A 20,476-nucleotide genomic window follows, 5' to 3' on the forward strand; every position below is an offset into this window, starting at 1 on the left:
AGATGTCCCCACATATATAAAAAAAAAAACTTGGTAGTTATACACTTATACCACGTATCGTATGCAACCAAGGACTTATTGTGTTATCAAAGTCCTTGTATGCAAGACTCTGTACCTATAGAGTGTTCATTATAAGTAGTTAGGTTAGGTATAGGTAGAGTTAAAATAATGTAGAAATTAAAATTGTCAAACATTTAATTTAAGATTATAAAATGTCAACCTTATCTAAAGTCATACTTACTAAACTATTATTTATTTATCTATCTGCTCAATAAGTAGAAGCCAAACTATGCCTAAACTAAACAATACCTTTTTCATAAAAAAATATACTTAAGTATAAATCCGTATTTTAAATTCTTTGTTCAATTTCATTGTGGCAAGTTTGAGACTGAGTACTTATGTAAAATATAAAATAAGATAGGTTACCTATTTAGGGTGCTTTTCCACCAGAGATGTGCTATGCAGCTATGCTGCGAAGATGTGATATCTACGCTACGAAAATATGTGACCGTTTCCACCAATACTACGCTAGGTAGCTGTGCGAGGAAGATGCGCTACGAAGATGCGCCGCCGCAAAGTAGCTGTGCGAGAAAGATGCGCATCTCGAGCTATGCTATGTATCGATAGTAGGGAAACGACGGGGGCGGCGGCGCCATAGCTACACCACTCGCGATGGTCCATAGCACATATCCATAGCACGCATCCATAGCACACATCCATAGCACGCATCATTCCATACAAAAAACATATCTTAGTTGAATCCGTTTCCACCAGTGCTAAGCTATGTGCACCAATAATATGATTGGTGGATATCAAACGCATCCATAGCATCGTAGCATAGCACATCTCTGGTGGAAAAGCACCCTTATTGGTACTTACTTATACCTATCATAGGTATAAGTAAGTACCATACTATTCTCGGTAAAGAATGCTATTACTTAACAATTAGTTCGCCTGTGTAGTGTAAAAGTACCTTTACATTGTGATTTTGTGATACAAAACAAGGGCAAAAAGTGGGTCAACATAATGCTTGTTTAACAGCTATAAGTAACTAACTATATTTTTATTTTCTCGAGTAGGTATAAGTATCTTGAGTCTTTATAGGCTTGAAGATAAATTAGTTATACATAATTAATTAAAATTTATCTACCTTTAGGTAGGTATGAATATTAATCATTTATTTACTAAGATCTTTCTTTTATTACAACCTATAATTAAAGAAATAAATAATCACTTAAAAAGTAATCACTATATTTTTATTTTTAAATAGGTGCCTAGTATGTACCTACCTAACATACTGTACATAAGCTCAAAAATTCCAAAAAGTATAATCACTGAAACACAAAAAGTATACTTACTTGCTCTAACTAACAATAATTACTTAACTTAATTTCTAATCAGCATCATTATCATAGCTACCTAAATACCTACATAAAATAAATCACTCTCAACCCAATCAGCACAACTGTAGATTCCTTATTACCTCAAAACTCAAACCCTTTATAAATCAGATACCAAAAGTTTGTCACTTCTAAAGAACTCGCTTAAAGCTGCGTACACACCGGGCCAACGAACGCCCAACGAACGCCAACGGTTATCCCAACGATGGATATTAACGTACAGGGCAGATTGCAGAAACGAAGGCCAACGAAAAACGTTCGTTGGCGTTCGTTGGCCCGGTGTGTACGCGGCTTAAAAAGTACTTACTTATCTTCTAAGTAATAATTACCTTAGAAGGTACACCTACATGTAAAAGTTTGCGAGTACATATTTTAGTGGTAACTACTTAATACACTCACGAGCAATACTTAATTAGCTAATGACGCCGCGCCGTCTTCAATATCAAAAAAAAAAAAAAAATCAAAAATGTATTTATTGTTACAAACAAATCATTAACAAAAATGGCAAGGGCCCTTGTACTAGGTGGTAACCTGTATTACTAGGTACCCCGCTCTTTCACCACGACAATAATTATTTTAAAAGTAGCAGTATATTAAAACAAACACTGTACGCTATTAATTTCAGTTTTAGAATTGTAGGTATATATATTATTATAACTATCCGAGTTGGTTAGTAGTGTAAAGTGTGTGTGTGTGCGTGTGTGCGTGTGTGCGTGTGTGTGTGTGTGTGTGTGTGTGTGTGTATGTGTGTGTGGTGTGTATGTGACAATGGGCTAACATTTTAATTAACAAGATTCTCTGTTTCCTTATAGCTAAATTTTAACAATAGATTAGGTAACTTTCTTTTAATTTCGTTAATAGTCAAAGGATAAATTTGAATTATTTTATTTACTTTATTATAGATTGATGAACACTGGATCATAAACTGTTTTTTGGCAAATTTAGTGTTAAATATGGAAGACCTACAGACAATGTCATTTCTTCTTTTGAGCATATGTTGTTTGTCAAATGGTAAGCTTTTATGTTTTTTTAATATAATATTTAAAATATACATTTGCCGCGCAGTCAGTAATTTATATGTGTTATGCAATTCATAAGTTGGGAACCGTATCGGCTTAAATTGCATAACTTTTATAAGGGCTCTCTGGGCTCTCTCGATGGTTATAAAATGGGTCTTAGCTGCTCCACCCCACACAGTTATACAGTAACATAAAACTGATTGGGCGAGTGCTTTATAAGTAGTTATTAGAAGTTTAGCATTTGCGACATGTCTTAACTTACTAAACACCCAGATCAGCTTTCTTACCCTATCAGATGTGTTGTTGATATGTGGTTTCCATGTAAGATGCTGATCTAGTGTGACTCCCAAGTATTTAATATTAGTTTCCCTTACGATTTTACTACAGGGGCAATTATTTACGTTAGGGTTCGCACAAGAATGTACTTTAATACTAAACTCAGCATCTGGTAGGGTATTTTTGCGGATCGAAAAAGGTACAAACTTTGTTTTTTTAACGTTCAACGTAAGCAAATTATTTCTTAGCCATTTAGAAACTTTAGTAACTCCGGACTCAGCAATATTCTTTATATGGAAGTAAGTATACATTTATCAGCGCACCAGAATATTACCACTACCAAGTACTTAATTAGAAAATTTCAGTTGTTAAAATGTAATGTATTGGGGTGATTTTTGTGTCGCCATTTTGTGAAAACTTTTTTATTGCTCGCGAGTGATTAACAACTCTCGTCCATCATTAACCACTCACGTCCCGATGACCCATTGATAAACCAGACACAATTAGGTAAGTTTTATAAATTTTTAACTGTCCTGATTTCCCTGGATGTGACAGGTTAATGAGCGACAATGATCCTAATGCCCGGGTCCGGTTCAGACGCCACGTCCTTGCAGAGCGGCGCGCTGCCCACGATGCGGAAGTTCTTGGTGTACGGTATGATGAGGATGAGGAAGCCGGACACGATCACCCAGATGCCGGCCAGGTAGAACGCCAGGTCCCAGGTGCCGGTGTTGTCTTTTAGTGCTCCTGGAATGAGGAAAGAATTGGGTTTAGTTTGGTCAAAGTACAGCTCTGTTTTTTTTAAATTATTTCGAGAAGCATCGGTCTATGAGGTGAAGAAATGGCCAAAGAAATTCCTCGAGCATCTTTTCGACTTTTGGTCGGTGTTTTGGGATCACTGTGTTCTTACATCAGTGGTTGTCTCCGTGGTCACCTCATTTATCAATAACAATATTTTTACGTCATAACTTTACTTATCGTTAGTAAGTCGGATAGGACATATTCCCTTGATTTTAAACTTGTTGTGTCTTTCTTTCTTTAAAACCAAATAGGTATGTAGTTAACTGAATATTTTGATAGGTACATTTGAAATGTCCTTACCTGCCATAGGAGGCCCAATCAGATGCCCAAGTCCTTGACTCAGCAGCACCAAACCATAGGCCATGGCGAATTTATCCAGTCCAACCAATTCCACCAGGATACTAGGAGTATAGGAGTATGAGCTTGAAAACGTAAGTCCGAAGATCAGGGCATTAGCAGCGAGGAGGTAGAAACTCATCTCGTTGTCAGCATCAGTGGTTTCCATGATCACTGCGAACATTATGATGGATACTCCACATATGATCAGACATATGGCGTAGGTTTTCATGATGTGGACCCAGGGCTGGTCTCCTGCCCAACCGAGTGACACCTGGAAAATAAATGTTTTTTTATTGGATTGTGTTCACGACGATTAAATATACCTACTTAACTATAGAAGTAACTTACGGCTCAAACCAAAAATAACCGTATGCTGTCAGTGATGATTTATATGTATAGGATGCTCAGCATTAATATTATTAGCTACTCTATATATCTATGGTATTGGCTAGCCAAGCATCAACTACATTCGTTAAATATGTGATTTAGGTACGTAGCCAATTACAAAGTCGATTTTCTAACCAATTTAATTTGTGCTTTCAGAATCACTTACATTAAAGCTCATGCTACCAGTCGCAACTAGGGCATGCAATACCGTAATACCGGTATCCGTAATACCGGGATCCCGGACCAAATTTCAGCTTTTTTCAATACCGGTATTGAAAGTTAATACCGGTATTGAAGTAATACCGGAATAGGACGTTTTTAGGCTATAAATAAAGCGATTAAGATTTAGTTAGCCTTGTGTTCCTATATTCTGTGAAAGCGCACTTGTTCCTAACCGTTTAATGCAGTTTTCGGCTGCTAGAAATCTACTGTTGACCATGCGTAAACCGACACCGGATGAAAAAAATAATTTATTCTAAAATTTAAACTCGAAAACTGAAGTCTCGTAAAAATCTACAACAAAATACAGAATATGATTGCATTTTCTTGTTTTATTCTGACGTATACGACCTTTAAAGACAGTATATGCCATTTATTACAAGGAAGTCTAATACCGGTATTAATACCGGGATCCCGGTATTGAGTTGTAATACCGGAACTCAATACCGGTATTGAAAATTGTTCCGGTATTGCATGCCCTAGTCGCAACACAAATACTCACAATGCCAATAATAGTCGCGACTCCGAAAATACTCAGCATAATAGCGCCTTGCGTCTCGGTGTAGTTGTTCATAGTCATGAAGGTGGATATGTAGAAGTAGGGCACGATGAACCACACGAAGAGGACCAGGGTGGACAGGTTCATCATGAGGAAGTGGAATTCGGTGAACATATTGAAGTCAAAAGTCGCGTTGGCCATGTCAGCGAGCTTGCGGCCCCAGGTCTGTAAGTTTAAAATTATGATTAGGGTTAATTAGTGAACTTGGTAGTGTTAAACTTTGGTAGGAACAGGGTGGTTTTACATCAGTCTAGTTACACGGAAGGAGGGATTTAATTGCTTCTAATACCATGTAGTTTCATGTATAGTATACTGCAGGTAAGAAAAACATGCTTAATTCGAGGTAGATATAACCGGTTCAATGTAACAAAATATAATTGTAACTACTCATAGTTACTTCCGAGTCCGCGTTGCTATATTTTCCTGCATTGCCTGTCTTTATCATAGCTACTATTTAGTTATAAGTACAAATGTGTATATCTGTCATTGTGATTTGTTGTGTATGTAAGAAAGTGGATCAAATAAACGATTTATCTATCTATCTATCTATCTCCTTGAGAAACTTATGCTTAGGTACTTAAAAATATTGATAAATGGGAAATAATTTAGAGTAAGTAGAAAACCTACCCTTTCTTGATCTTCTTCGACAGACCACATCGAATTCCTGTAGATATCAGGGCAAGAAGACGCCCTCAACTTGTACTTGGCAATGTTCATCATGGCTCCTCGATGCATAATAGAGTTCCTGTGCACCCTGAGGTCCCTGAAGTAATGGTGATTAGTACCGAACTGACGGGACAACCAATCTTGTCTGACCCCTCTTGCGGTCTGTGCTGTATTTGCTGGCTTGTTCTCTGGAATCGGTTGAAGGAACTTTTCCCTGACAATGTCAAGCTTATCCTCGAAATCTTTCTTCGCTTTCTTCTTCATCTTTATTTTCATAGACATAGTAATTGGCTTCTGCTTCGACACTTCAGCTGCAGGCTCTACTGGCAGTTTTTGTTCTGATGTGCTTCTTAACGCAAGCAATGACGGATAATTCTCCAGGATGATGTTGTATAATCTTGTGTTGGCTTTCAGATGTTCTAATACTTCAGCTGGAACCTGAAATATAATAAATATTACATCAATAAAGATGATAGGTTGAAGTTGATGAACACAGTTAGGTAGGAGAAGAAAATAAATAGATAGTTACCTTCTCGCTTTGCCTTAAAAATGTTGGCAAATTGATTACCGAGTTGACTTTGTGCTGCGATAGTTCTGAATTGATTTTAGTTGTTGCATCTAAAGTTTCTGCTTCCGCTATTGATGCCACAAGAGTTGTCAAAATATATTCCGGTGTTTCTCCACTTTTCATCAAAGTTTTCAGTTCCTCAACACCAGGAAACACGGACTCCGTCCCACAAGATCTTGCAGATTTGGCTGATATGGAAACGGAACTTGAAGCTCTCTTTGATTTATTCAGCTGTCGTTGTTTTTTCTGCTCTATTTTTAACCATTCAGGATCCCTCATTACTGCTCCACAGACACATACATTAAGTACAGTGCCGGATAAAAGGAGCAAAGTTCCTCTCCAGTTGTACTCGTCCAGCAGATAGGTCGTCAGAGGCGAGTAGAAGAATGTACCAAAGCCGACACCACAGGATCCCAACCCTACAGCCAAGTTACGGCGTTTGTCGAACCAGTAAGCAATGCAGACCACGGCTGTAACGTAGAGTAATCCCATTCCTAAGCCAGCCATTAATCCATACGTTATGTAGAGTACTTCAATAGAGTTGCTGTAGGATGCAGCCACAAACCCGATGGTTGACGATACGCCACCAAGAATGGTCATTTTTCTACAGCCATATCGATCAACGAGAGCACTCATGATAGGTCCAGCAATCAGTGGGACAGATATGAAAAGACTTCCAATCAGTGAGGTTGCTGCTTCTTTTGTTTCGAAGTACTCGACCAGTTTTTGGTTGACCAGGCCGTAGGAGAACGCTAGACCGTCCGCAACTGTTGCGATCAAGAACGATGCGACCACCACCACCCAGCCCCACCCTCCGTCCGGTATCTGCGGAGTCTGCTCCTCCGACGGCGGGTTGCTGGAGCAAATACTGTCATCGTCGCCGAGACCCAAGAATTTGACTCCTTCGTTAGTCGATACAGCATCATCATCGCTGTTCTTTCCGTCCTTATGATATTCTACGGCTAGGGTATCTTTAGCCGCATTATATTTCCCTCCATCCGTTTTCATAGAATTTATTGTATTGAGATCATTCTTAGATGTTTCTAACCCTTTCGTGTAGTAATGCTCATCACTTTTATGAAATACTGCGGGATCGGAGTTTAATTTGTTCCCATCGACGTTGAGACGATCACCACTCGCCAGGAGGGGTGACGTAGCCTTCTCCTCTTCAGAAGGTACTTTCGACTCATATTTGATCGTCTTTTCTTTGCCTGGTATTCCATTTGTATAGGCTCGTTGGGTGTCCATCAGTTTTTTTCAAAAACGAGACGGAGCTAAGAGCTAAGCGAACTTAGTTCTATATTCGATCCCTTGATTAGGGATCGTAGGGTTGACTTCAGAAACTGGGTTCTCAACCCTTTCCACCGACTTACGTCGATGAATTTAGTTCTCTCGACCAATGTCTTAATCTTGGGTCTCTAGCAGAGTACCGGCAGGGTCTCTTAGTGATGCAGAGAGTGAGGGAGCGCGGCTTGTTGGTTGTCGAGTACATCAAGGACGGACAAGTCCTCGATATTACACTTTTGAAAAATGCACTTTTCACGTTCTTGCGCCGTCGGCTTCTAAACGCTGAGGACCTCGTTGACATAAAGAATCAAAGTTTTATTGACCACATGACAACGCGGAGGCGATGAGCAGATAATCTGAAACAAAACACAAGACGGCATTTAATAACATTATTAGAGGTTTAATAATATCCTATTCTTAAACGGCGATACGGCTCTCGACCTGTCTCGTGGGTGACCTGCTTGCGAGTCACCTCTTACTAACTCTTCGGGGATTAAAGTCGTCACAATAGTATAAGCTCTTTGATATAGCTACATAGGACGAGACAATGAAGCAAACAAGATATAAAAGTTTTATGTTGACCTAGTCAAAACTGCAGCCAACTTTCTCTTCTCTTGGTAGCACTCGAAAGGAACTTTTTTCCTACCTACCTAACTATGTACATGTACCATGGACCCATGGTACATAATAGTCTGTAACCCTAACACCAATTTACCAAACATACTTAATTGACTATCAGTGGATCCCAAACGCTTAAACTTATTACCAATAGGTACCATGAAAGCGAAATTGGTATTCATTCCACGATCAACCTAATAATAACAACGTAAAACGGTTGATGCCGGTTTTGTTTAAAGATCCGTTCAAAAACTGCAACGTTTCGGTTCTCGCCGGTTTCTACCGGTTGGAATTATTGGAAACTAGAAGCTCCGAGACTGTTACGGTGGTCTTGATAAAAAAGGTGGACTCAACAATGTTATATTTTATGCTATTCGTGGTAGCGTAGCAAATTAAAGTATCTATCGTCACAACCAATACCATCTAGGTACCTACTTAAGTATTATATTCCGGATGTTTTCCTTCACCCTTTGCACTGCCAAGTAACTATTGACATTGACACTGGTAGATGGGCAACTTAAGGCAACTTTACATATAGTTACTTAAATATTATAATATATATGAATAAATAATATTTCTGCCTAATCGAGACGGAAATGCCCTGTGGAGTACCTATCATACAGGTTTAGTTAACAGGTTTTATAACTTTCGTTGTTAGAGATAAATATTACATGAAATTAAGACTTATTAAGATACCTACCTACTACACTACTTTACATAATGTTTGTACAGTGCCATGCGTAAGTGCTATATTTTTTATTCAAGTAAATAATTAATTAAGTAAGTACTTATGTCTTCTTGAGTTCAAAATACACCACAGAGATAAGACAATGCATTTTTATTTTTTACATAATAATATCTGTCTTCAAGATTATTTAGATATTCCATTTAAGTATGTACACACTTAATTAATTAATTTTAAATACTTTTTATCTCATACATTTAAATACTAAACCAATTAATTGAGATAATTTAAGCGACAAGTAAACACAAATAACAGGTAGGTAAGTACTTAAAAATGACAATTAAAGTCGGCTCTTCCTATCAACTCATGAGTGGGTGGGTACATAACTATACCTTATCATTATTAAAACATATCAGCACTATCACCTTATCAGAGTAAGTATTCGGTATATACCAGCTAGCACTACGAGATGAGTTTTCTTTCAGTGATAATGATAAGTGATAACTTTAAGAACAAGTGATAAAAAATTTACGAAGGTCGGCCATTGACATGTTTACTGTCAACCAAAAGATAGGAGCGGAAATAAATTGAGCTCCAATAAAAGTAGTAAATTAAATGCCAATACAATAACCGTTAATCAATGAAAGGACTTCCTTAGCCATAAATTTTGATCAGCACGCGAAAAAGCTATAGGTAAGGCCGCGTACCCACCCATTTGGGAAACTGCTATCTTACCACCACCGCCACATTAGCAATCAACAATCCATAAGGAATGTTACTCTCCTGTCAAACATCAGTCAAATCCATACAACTTACGTCTGATTTGACAAGCGAGCGACGACGCCGCTTAAGGATTGTCAATTGTTAATGTTCGGTGATGGTAACCCCACTGGTCCCGTCGAGAGTTCACGGTTCGCTATTTTAGTGCTCACCGTACACAGTTTTTTAGTTTTGCGCTCACTCTACGCATTTTGAAGCGGCATGCAGACATCAAAACCTACCTACTATCTAGATACTTTCATCACCTTTCCATCAGGTCAGACTACACGTATGCCGACTGAATAATTATCTGGTCATTGTAGTGTGGTAGTTATGCACTTGATGCGTATACTTGACCCAGTTGGTGCGAGTGCCGATAACTGTAGTAGCGTCAGCATTGACACTATTAACTCAAGTAAGAATACAATATAAAACATAATTTGTTTAAAACAGAGGACGTGAAATCCAAAATTCCGTGAAACTGAACAATAAAAATTTAGGGGTAATTTTTTTTTTGAGTTGAGGCCCCGAACAGTCGCTCGTCAATCTCGTCATATGCGGGATATGGCTAAAGTGTAAGTATACATAAATATACTTATCACGGATAATAATATAGTTATGTGACAATAATCACCTTAGGCTTTGGTCTTTGGTTGGCCTTTACTTACCAAGCCATCTTTTGTTGATGCGATTATAGTCATCAATTCGGTCACTAATCGAACTCCATTGGGGCGTAAGTCAGCGTAACGTAAATCTCTACAATGTACCTCTCCATAGCCTAATCCCATTCTACATACCTACCTATCCATCGGATAAACTTATCAATTGATCTGTTCCTTTGACAGATGACTTGACGAGCCTTCTACCAAGGGTGCCTTTCCACCAGAGATGTGCTATGCAGCTATGCTGCATTGATGTGAAAGAAAACCGTTCCTACCACTGCTATGCTATGCGGACCAATTAATAAATGAAGGATATCAAACGCCACATAGGTATATAGCAACGCAGCATTGCACATCTGTGCTGGGAGAAACAGACTTACTGATTACGTCATTTGTCTTCTATAAAATAATAAAATACATTTCCAAGTAATTCGTCCCTGCTTGCGTCAGAGGCGCATGATTATGATCCAGACAGAAAATTTGGCTAAAATCCAATGTTTATTTGTACTGTTTACGTAAATAGCTTATAGCCCGCGTCACATTGATATTTCACCTAATGAAATACATAAACTGCCTGCAGTGTCTTGTAGCGTTATTTTTCAATTTCAGTTTTGTTGCAGTTTTATACGCAGTGAATTTTTGTAAATAATCGATCTCTTCATCAGCCAATAATCATCTACTGCTGGACATAGGCCTCTCCCAAGGAGCGCCACAACACTCGGTCCTCGGCCTTCCTCATCCACCCACTACCCGCCACCAATAATCGACCTGAAAAATATAATTGACATACTTACTGAACAATATAGGCAAACATGTTTCATGATGTTTATTATTTTATGTTTAATCAAAGTCAAATATTTTTATCAATCGAAATAAATTTGTCTGATGTTCGTAAATTTTTACAAACTACTCTCAAGGGCACTTAACTCCTCAACGGCCATACGTAACGGAATGAAAATTCCTGTTTTTGGGATCTGTGCCATTTAGGAATTGACATTGAAGATCGTACCAAAATTATTAGAATAGGTAGATCTAATCATAATTATAATACAGTCATATAAAATAATAATATGACTGTATTATTAAGTCATAATAAAAAAGTTATTAGATTGACCACAGCACAATAAATATGACAATAGCAACAGGAGCCGCTTCGGTACCAGGAAATCATAAACATTATGCAGGTTTATATTCAACACATGATACGTTTGTACGCAACTCGGCCATTGTCTGTGTCCATTGTTTGTGCGGATGTTGAGATTGCACAGATTGATCAAATGCAGTCATCAACTACACCGGCAGGTAATTAGTTATACAGGGTGGCGCAGTAATGGTATTGTTAGTTTAGTATGTTAGCCGAAACTCGACACAACTCTGGTCACCCTAATAAACTACTGCTGCTACGGCTACTACCTACTTACTTACGTTCTCTTAAACACCCTGTGTGTACCTATTATTAGTTAAGTTGGTACCTTGGTACCAAGGAACATAATACTCTCTACCGAGAGGTTGCTAGGTACACTAACTTGGTACCTACCACCCTACATTTCTACATGTTATAATAATTATGTTACTAGGTTAGGTTGCGACTTAGACATTAGGTATACTTACTAAGTACCTAGGTGCCTACTAATACGAGGTCAATGACTGGGTTCGACGGCACTTGTATGATAATCTGCAGTGCTATATAAGTAACTACCTATAATATCTACCAAGGCAGCACATAATCTGTACCTAAATGGGTATATTTATTGTGGCAAAAGTATAGTATAGTATGATTTGTAAGCCGATTTTACCGATGAGCCTTTTATTTTCATACATAAACTTATAACACCCGTCGCGGGGTTAAAAACTTGAGAAGGATTGTTATTCTATGGGTACAATTTAAATCATCACCAAAAAAAATATTTGTACGCTAATACATTGCACCAAAAAAAATAATTAAAACCAAATTAATTAAACCAACTCCAAAATAGAAATCCCAAAAAAATACATTTACCTTCCAAAATAAATAAACACGCCTCCAAATAATTGGAAGTTTACAACAGATAATCTTTTTTGTCCCCAAAACGGATAAATCATCACCAAATCATGTGTCCTATAATATTGTAGAAATGTTGGCACTATTTACACACCATAAAAAATATATGAACATCATAAAAATTTATTTCAAACCAAATGAGGTTGCCGTCCCCGTCCCGTCCCCAAGGTCCCCAAGGTGTCCAAGATGCCCAAGTTCCCCTAGGTGCCCAAAGTGCCCTAGGTGCCCACTTAGTGCCCAAGGTGCCTAAGGTGCGCAAGGTGCCCAAGGTGCGCAAGGCGCCCAAGGCGCCCAAGGTGGCCAAGGTGCCCAAGTTGCCCAAAGTGCCCAAAGTGCCCAAGATGCCCAAAGTCCCCAGGTCGCCAAGGTCCCCAAGATGCCCAAAGTCCCCCAGGTCCCCAAGGTCGTCAAGCTACCCAAGGCGCCTAAGGTCCCCAAGGTCGCCAAGGCCTCCTAGATCCCCAAAGTCTCCTAGGTAACCCTAGGTCTCCAAGGTCGCCAAAGTCACCAAGCTCCCCACGATGCCCAAAGTCCCCCAGGTCCCCAAGGTCCCCAAGGTGCCTAAGGTCGCCAAGGTCGCCAAAGTACCCAAGGTGCCTAAGGTCCCCAAGGTCGCCAAGGTACCCAAAATCCCCAAGGCCACCAAGGTCGCCAAGGTCGCCATCCCCATCCCCGTCCCCGTACATATTCCCATCCTTATCTTAATTCGCATCCCTATCCCCACCCTTATTTGAAAATATTATAAAGATATATTATAGTAGGTACCTACTAATTATTTATTCCTAAAAGTATTTTAACTAGTAACTTTGGTTTAGGGTACAATTATTTTTTTTGGCTTAGCAGGGTTACTAAATTGGTACTCATAAAATAATATATTGGTTACATCTACTTAGCGACAATATAGTTTATCTGGTTTGAAATAAATTTAAATAGTGTCGATATAATTTTATAGTATACAGTAAAAAATTAATTGGTACATTTCTGCAATATTATAGGACACATGATTTGGTGACGATTTATCCGTTTTGGCGGAGATTTCGAATTTATTGGAGGCAGAATTGAATATTTTTTGGTGGAGGTTTAAATACAAGCCTTATTCTATTTACAGTGGAACAAATGGATGTCTGAGAAGTTTATTTTCACCCAGTTAAATGACCATTAACTGGTTAAATTGTTCAATTACTTGTTATACACAAATACATTGGCATACAGCCGGTTCAATTGCGGACAGCAAGCATTCAATTAGTGGGTAGGTACTCGCGATGGCCCATTCGATCTAAGTAGAAGATAAACTTCTAGAAACATTTGTTAGGTCCAATGTACCTTCATGTTTGTATGAAGGTAGCAGGGGGGTCACTATGTAGATCGAAAAACTAACGAACGATAGTTGTCAAACCATCGGTACAGATAATAACATTCAAAAGTCAAACCCCACAATTATTCAGAAGTTACGGATTCGTTCATCTTTCTTTACATAAATGTTGATAGTAAATAGCTACGCACTCGAATTAAAGTACCTCCTTCTTATGGTTAACCTAATAATATCTGTCCTATCCTATACCTTGCAGGGTTTCTTTGTACAATAAAATTATACCATATTATACACAATTCAAATGTTTTCAGTAAGATTATTGATTCTAATGTAAGACCTGCTGCCGTACCACCAGCATAGCTTAGATTTTTGATAGATAAGCGAGGCTGATTGGATTGTTAATTGATAAAGTACGGTGCGGCAGCGATACTTAACAAAAACCTAACCTTTCTAAAAGTAAAAAAAAATAAACGCTAATGCACTGCATGGCTTATTGATGTTTGGTCTACGCTACTTTGCCTACAGACATACACAACAAACGTAAGCACCTTTCATTTTCAGTTGCGGGTCAAAATCGTCTAGACATGAGCACCAGACGATGTTAAAAAAAGTCAACATGCAGGCAAGGACGCCGCGCGGGGCGGGGCGGGCGGTGCGGGGAGGGGCGCCATGGCGAGCCGGGTAAACGGACAAAATGTTATAAAAAAACACTAACTGTTCTATAAATAAAGCATCTGAGAGGATTGGCGGACATTCTCGGCACGACTGTAAAATGCGAGAGCTTTATAGCTTTAGTTTAACAATGAAGAGTTACTTGCATTTTTAAAGCCTAGTAACTGGGCCAAAACAACTGAGAATACCAATTAAGTTAAGTGGAACTTAAGTGTTACACTGTGATTGGATTAATTGTCATTGAGCTTTAAGTTCATGCTTGTTGAGGAATAAAATAAATGTTTGTTACTCTTTTGCGGGGAAAAAGATGTTGTCCACAGATAATGTCGCTAAGATGTTGTCGCAGGGCCCTAGCCGTCCGCTGCAACATGCTCGCGAGGCGGTTTGCTCGTTGTACTGAGCAAGTAAAAGTAACTCTGTTTAGAGCGTACTGCCAGAGCTTTTATACTTGTCAGCTCTGGCTAAATTACACGAAACGCGCATACTCGACTCTTAGGGTTCAGTACAACGATGCATTCCGTATACTTCTAAAGCATCCTCGTTTCTGCAGTGCGTCAGGCATGTTTGCGGAGGCTGGGGTCCCTGACTTTTTTGCAATAATCAGGTCACGTGTTGCGGGCTTCTGGGACAGAGTGCGCTCCTCCAGCAATACCATACTGCAAGTGGTTAGTGACGACTTGAATGGTCCATTCTTTAGGCACTGGCTAGCTGTGCATCGTGGTGGGAACGTTAAATGACATGAACTTTATCCAAAGTGAAATCTTATTATATACATAATTATATATATATTAATATTGTCTTTAAACGTTAATGATATTTACTTTTGTATCTTTTAATTTTTAATTTTATAAATGTAAATGTAATTAGGATATGATATGGGCTTTTTACACCTGAAATAAAGATATATTATTATTATTATTATAATGTCCTAAAAGCTCGGGGGTTTAGCTTGGCCATGGCCGCACAACGTTTGTTTATTGGGCACGTCAACAGATTGTTACAAAAATGAATTGTAAAGTGGCAATTTTAACAACTCTATACGATTTACGTACCTCTACCAAGCCACAAACTGCCTCTTTCACGCTGAGAACGGCAAGTTAAGTAGAACTTGACTCAGTATGAACTCAGTTTATCACTGTCGTTGAGTAGGACTTAATTGCAAGTTTATGTACTTAGATTAGATTTAGTCAAGTGAAAAACCGGGTGTTATAGAAGCTGGGCTTATCCCATCCGTAAACTAAAACGAATAGAGTCACAAAAATAGCAACTAATAGGAATAAATGATAAAGTATTCAAATAACCATGGGGATTTTCCACAAAGACAAACTGAGACAGGCTGCTCTCACGCAATGAGTTATTTATGTGTTAAACTCAGTACTTATACCTATTATAATTCATGGATTTCACCAAGATGCACGCACATTTTTAACTCCATACTAACCAGTAAAAAGGTAGTAACGTAACGTACCTTGGGACGCTTGTACCTCGGGACATTGATTGTATTTTAAAAACCGGCTAAATAAACACATTAAAATTCTACCCTAGGCATAGTATTTTACTCGCTTGGCAAAACTAGTGAGTCTCGTGATCATACCAGCATCGAGTGTGTGGTGAAGACAATATGAAGTTTTTTGGAGTCAAAAGTAGCTTTTGTATAGTTTTTTGTGTTGCTTTATCTCATTGAGGCATGCTCAAAATAAAGACATGGATGTCACGTATAACTTTTCAGTTATTTAATTTTATGGCATGGCAATTATCTGAAAGATTCCTATTAATTAAAAATAAAGGTATTTAAATTTTGGTTAAATATTGCTTTTTTGTACCTTGGGACACGATTAAATTTGTACCTTGGGACACTGTTTCCTATGGCTTTGTACTATGGAAAATGCAAACATCTAAATAACGCCTTATGTCTCTGTTCTTATTAGTGCCAGAGTGAAACTAGACAGAAGAGAGATGCTGTAAATCAATAAGAACAGAGATATAAGGCGTTATTTAGAAGTTTGCATTTTCCATAGTACAAAGCTATAGGAAACAGTGTCCCAAGGTACAAACGTGTAACGTACCTTGGGTCAAAACAAGCATTTTTACTTTTATCTTAATTTAATAAAATCTGGCCACACTAAAGCTTTAGCATAAATACTAGTGATAATAGATTATATATCCTACCGAATAAAGAAAATTTCACATTAATATCTTAGTTGTACGCTGCGATCGCTTCATTCAAAGTTGGGGTAGTCGAAAATGTCCCTAGGTACGTTACGTTACCTACTTATTAGTACTATTCGAACGAACAGACATGTCATTTATTTTAGCGATAAGCCCGTCTATTTCTACTCAAAAATTGTATTAGGTATAGGTAATATTGTCTATTTTATCTATCAAGTTATTGTATTGTAAATATTGATCCAGATAAGCAGATAAAAGAACAGCCATGTGCTCCTGTAAGAAATTCATAGTAGATTCATCGTTGAATGTCATAAACGACAATAACTGTAAATAAAAATATATTAAAAGTAATAATTATTATTGACATATCTCTGATTATATACATTTAACGGTGAATTACAGAATAACCTAGCCTTCTCCTACAAGAGTAGGTACTAACATGAAGTACTAATTCAGCTGATATAATTGTACCATACAAGCCCTGATGACTTGCAACAACAATAAACATACTTATGCATGTATAGGGTTGAGGCTTAAGGTATCAGGTAGCATCTGAGAACACGACTGGTTGGAAAGTTGCATGCGAGGTGAACGACCGTCGGTCCATTCGCATCTTTCGCAGTACGAATCGAACCTGCCTTATAGTATAGAAATGTTTATTTAACTATTCTTACGCGTTACTTTATATGAATATGATATCAGAATAGTAAAGTAGCCTTTAGCTTTTAGAGGACTACCTATTTGTTAAATTATTTAAGAGGGAATCGTGAAGGCACGAGAAAATAATTTGATCAATTTATATTTTGAATAAATGAGAGTAAGTAAATTTGTTTTAGATAACGATGCTAAATTTTATTTGGAGTTACCTACCGACCTACCGACTTAACAAAAATTCTTAAGATTCATTAAAATTAGCTTCATTTACAAACCTAATCGTGATAAGTTCTGTACAATCGTATCGAATCAAACAATAGAGACATTCTCATTATTATTCCGCACTCCGTATTAAAACTTGTTTTTTTCATTTGCCAAGAACATCCGAAGATATTTATCTCAAGACAACCCATAAATCAGCGAACGGTTACAAAAACAACAATAAAATGGTTTTCAAACGCCAAGAATCGAACCCGAGATAAAAATACCACGCTATCCACCTCCAGCTGTGTTTTTACATAATTATAATACCAAACTATATTATTTAATTATTGTGTCCTTGTAGGTAATTAAGCGCGAATAAGACATTGAACTAATATTACTAGAGTAGGTATAATATTAGTTCAATGGGAAAAGATTATATTTTTACTATAGATTACATGACATCTTCGTTCGTTCGGTTTCTATAGTGACCCCCCAGACGCTCACTTCACTACTGAAATCCATATTACTTAGGTAATTTTATAAATAAATTATGAGATAAAACTCTGAAGGTGCCATCTACAGAAACAGAATCCTTCAAGTTCTGATGTTGAGTTTTGAGGATAAGTGAATGTTGTTCGTACTGAATACATAAAGTACTTACTCTAAAAACTTCTCAATGCCTGAATTACGGGTAAGGAGCGGGTATGGACCTACTTATACATTTATCTTATTAAAGTACCTATATATCTTTCACTGTTAGGCACAGGTAAGGTATGAAAGGTGTTACTACACTATCATCATCATCATCATATCATCGGTATCATTTATTAGTAGAAATATGTGCAATAAAACAATAAAGTTGAAAAATCTGTACTTACGTACATCAGTAAAGATAAGGAGATGCCATTTGATATGACAATTAAAAGATAACCACCCAATAAATGTGACATAGCATATCAATGTAATTTCCTTTCATAATTTGGTGTATTACCTACCTACTACTACACAAAAAATACTAGAATTAGGGAATGCTAGATCTTTATTGGAAAGAGGGATTTATAAGCTGTTTGACAGCGCTAAATGTCTGTAAGGATCGTATAGCGTTTGTGATAAGGCCGTTAGGATTTTAAGTTTTAATCCATTTACGATAAATTAGGTGTGTGTGGTATACACGTGTCTGCTTTTTCACATTTATTTCCTCAACAAAATACTCAGTAACACCAAATTGTGATCCCTCATTAACTTATAAATATTTTCAGGGTGAAGTAGGTATTGTAAAGTCAAGTGAAGTGCATTTAAATGTAAACGCCCTCTTTATCAATCGAAACATTATTGTCTATAAGTACCTATAGGGTATAGGTACTTATATACAATAATGTTCAATCATAATATATATGTATATACTTATGACTGATGATGATCAATACTGATAAGGAGAGCTTAGGTAGTTAAGTAGGTATAGGTAGGTTTAACTAGTGTCAATGTGTAGCGATATTGAAACTGCGTTCATAATTCGCACATAGGAAAATGAAAACTGTAGGCCGAGTGTGTAGAGTTATTAAAGTAGATAAATGTAGCCTATGTAGAGCCTTAAAATAACAATAATCTAAGTAAATACTACCTACTAAAATCCTACCTAACTCAAATTTAACTAAGTATCATTAAGTACCAGACCTGCCTACTTAATAATATTTTTTCAGTCCTACCTACCTACAGTAAGTATCTATGTTAATCAGTCAGTTTTTATTTACAATGCTAATACCTACATAGTTTATCTACAATAAGGTGCAGTTGTTCAATGAAACATGAATACCTACAAGCTACCTAAACACTGTAAACAACTAAACACTGATGAGATTTAATGTGAGTGCAACAATTAATGCATCACTGCCTTTCATCAAGCTTTCCATCCATCTACCATCTTTCCCTTCCACAAATTAGGTAAGTAGGTATATATTTGAACAATGCCAGTAATTTTCCCCTGAAATGACTCATTTCAGCACATTCAGAGAATCCATCCGTGCATTCGTAAGTGTAGTCTGCTAATTATTGTAAAAATTATATCACATCAAGATCTTTACTTTAAATTTAATGAGGTACGTACTTAAGTTCAAAAACTTGTGTCAAATTATTCAAGTGCGTAAACGAGATTAGGTTGTGAGAGTATTCGCAGCCGACAAACAGCTAATTGACCAATACGAAACATCGCTATCAATAACCACTCCGTGTTTACTTAACCTAAATGCTAAACAACAAACAACCGCTAACTAACTTCACAATTACCACCTACCTTTCCGATTCCGATTCAGGCGTCGGCAAAAAACAATCACTGGACAGTTTCAGTTTGCACAACAGTTAACAGCTGATCACTGGCTGCAAAACACTTGGAATAATCACGCGAGAGCGTTGGCGCGCGTGCGCTGACGTCCACTAGCGAAGCGGTTCTGTGGTGCTGGCTGGCCAGACGAGAGCCCATAAAAAACAAGCACAGAGGCAAGGCGGCTCAACCGCCCGGCCCCATGCTATAACACCGCATTTTTGAACACTAATTCTAGAATTTTCTCTCAATAGAACACTGCACATCCACTCCCTCGGGAGAACAGGCACCGAGTGCTGGCTTATCAGCTCCAGATAACAGTCGTGATGCAGACGCATCGTAAAAGTTATATGGCAGCGAAATCCGGACCGTATTTGTAGTGGAATTTTACGCAAGGATTTTGTGATAATTGTATTTTCTCTTAATGTTCCTTATGATTTGTCTGCTTGTGACTCTTGTGAGGAGGAAAGAGGTCGTGGTCGATGGCCTCCTTTGATTCTTGTCGAGTGGAACCATCAATGAAAGCCAATAAATATCCATTATAATAGATTCCAATTGTGAAGTGGAACTCTCTATTAATTGGATTTAAGTATAGCTAAGTAGATGTTATAGTTAATCTCTATATACAGTCATAATTAAGTCTCTATAGTTAAACGCTGACATTGAAAGTATTATCTTTTAGGACTTTACAATGGTTTCTTATGTTCTATTCTATTATAGATATATAGTAGATACTCCATATAGCCTGATAGCTATAGGATCAAAGAATCTGAAGATCATGATTAACAGATCATAGAGGTCACAACATCAAGGTTTATTTAAATAAACACACTTTGGACGAATAGTAAAAGCAAATAGGAGT

General features: G+C 37.6%; 1 protein-coding gene across 1 annotated transcript; it reads right to left on the bottom strand.

Annotated features, from left to right (window-relative positions):
• Nucleotides 1-1,855: 1,855 nt before the first annotated feature.
• Nucleotides 1,856-19,917, bottom strand: LOC105386364 (monocarboxylate transporter 14). Its single transcript, XM_038108873.2, has 6 exons — nucleotides 19,588-19,917; nucleotides 6,196-7,877; nucleotides 5,628-6,104; nucleotides 4,944-5,165; nucleotides 3,797-4,106; nucleotides 1,856-3,442 (listed from the first exon to the last, which is right to left on the bottom strand). Exons 2-6 carry the CDS (start codon nucleotides 7,480-7,482, stop codon nucleotides 3,252-3,254), a joined length of 2,487 nt encoding a protein of 828 aa, XP_037964801.2. The 5' UTR covers nucleotides 7,483-7,877; nucleotides 19,588-19,917; the 3' UTR covers nucleotides 1,856-3,251.
• Nucleotides 19,918-20,476: the final 559 nt, after the last annotated feature.

The sequence above is a fragment of the Plutella xylostella genome, chromosome 17, assembly GCF_932276165.1.
Source record: "Plutella xylostella chromosome 17, ilPluXylo3.1, whole genome shotgun sequence".
NCBI lineage: Eukaryota > Metazoa > Arthropoda > Insecta > Lepidoptera > Plutellidae > Plutella > Plutella xylostella.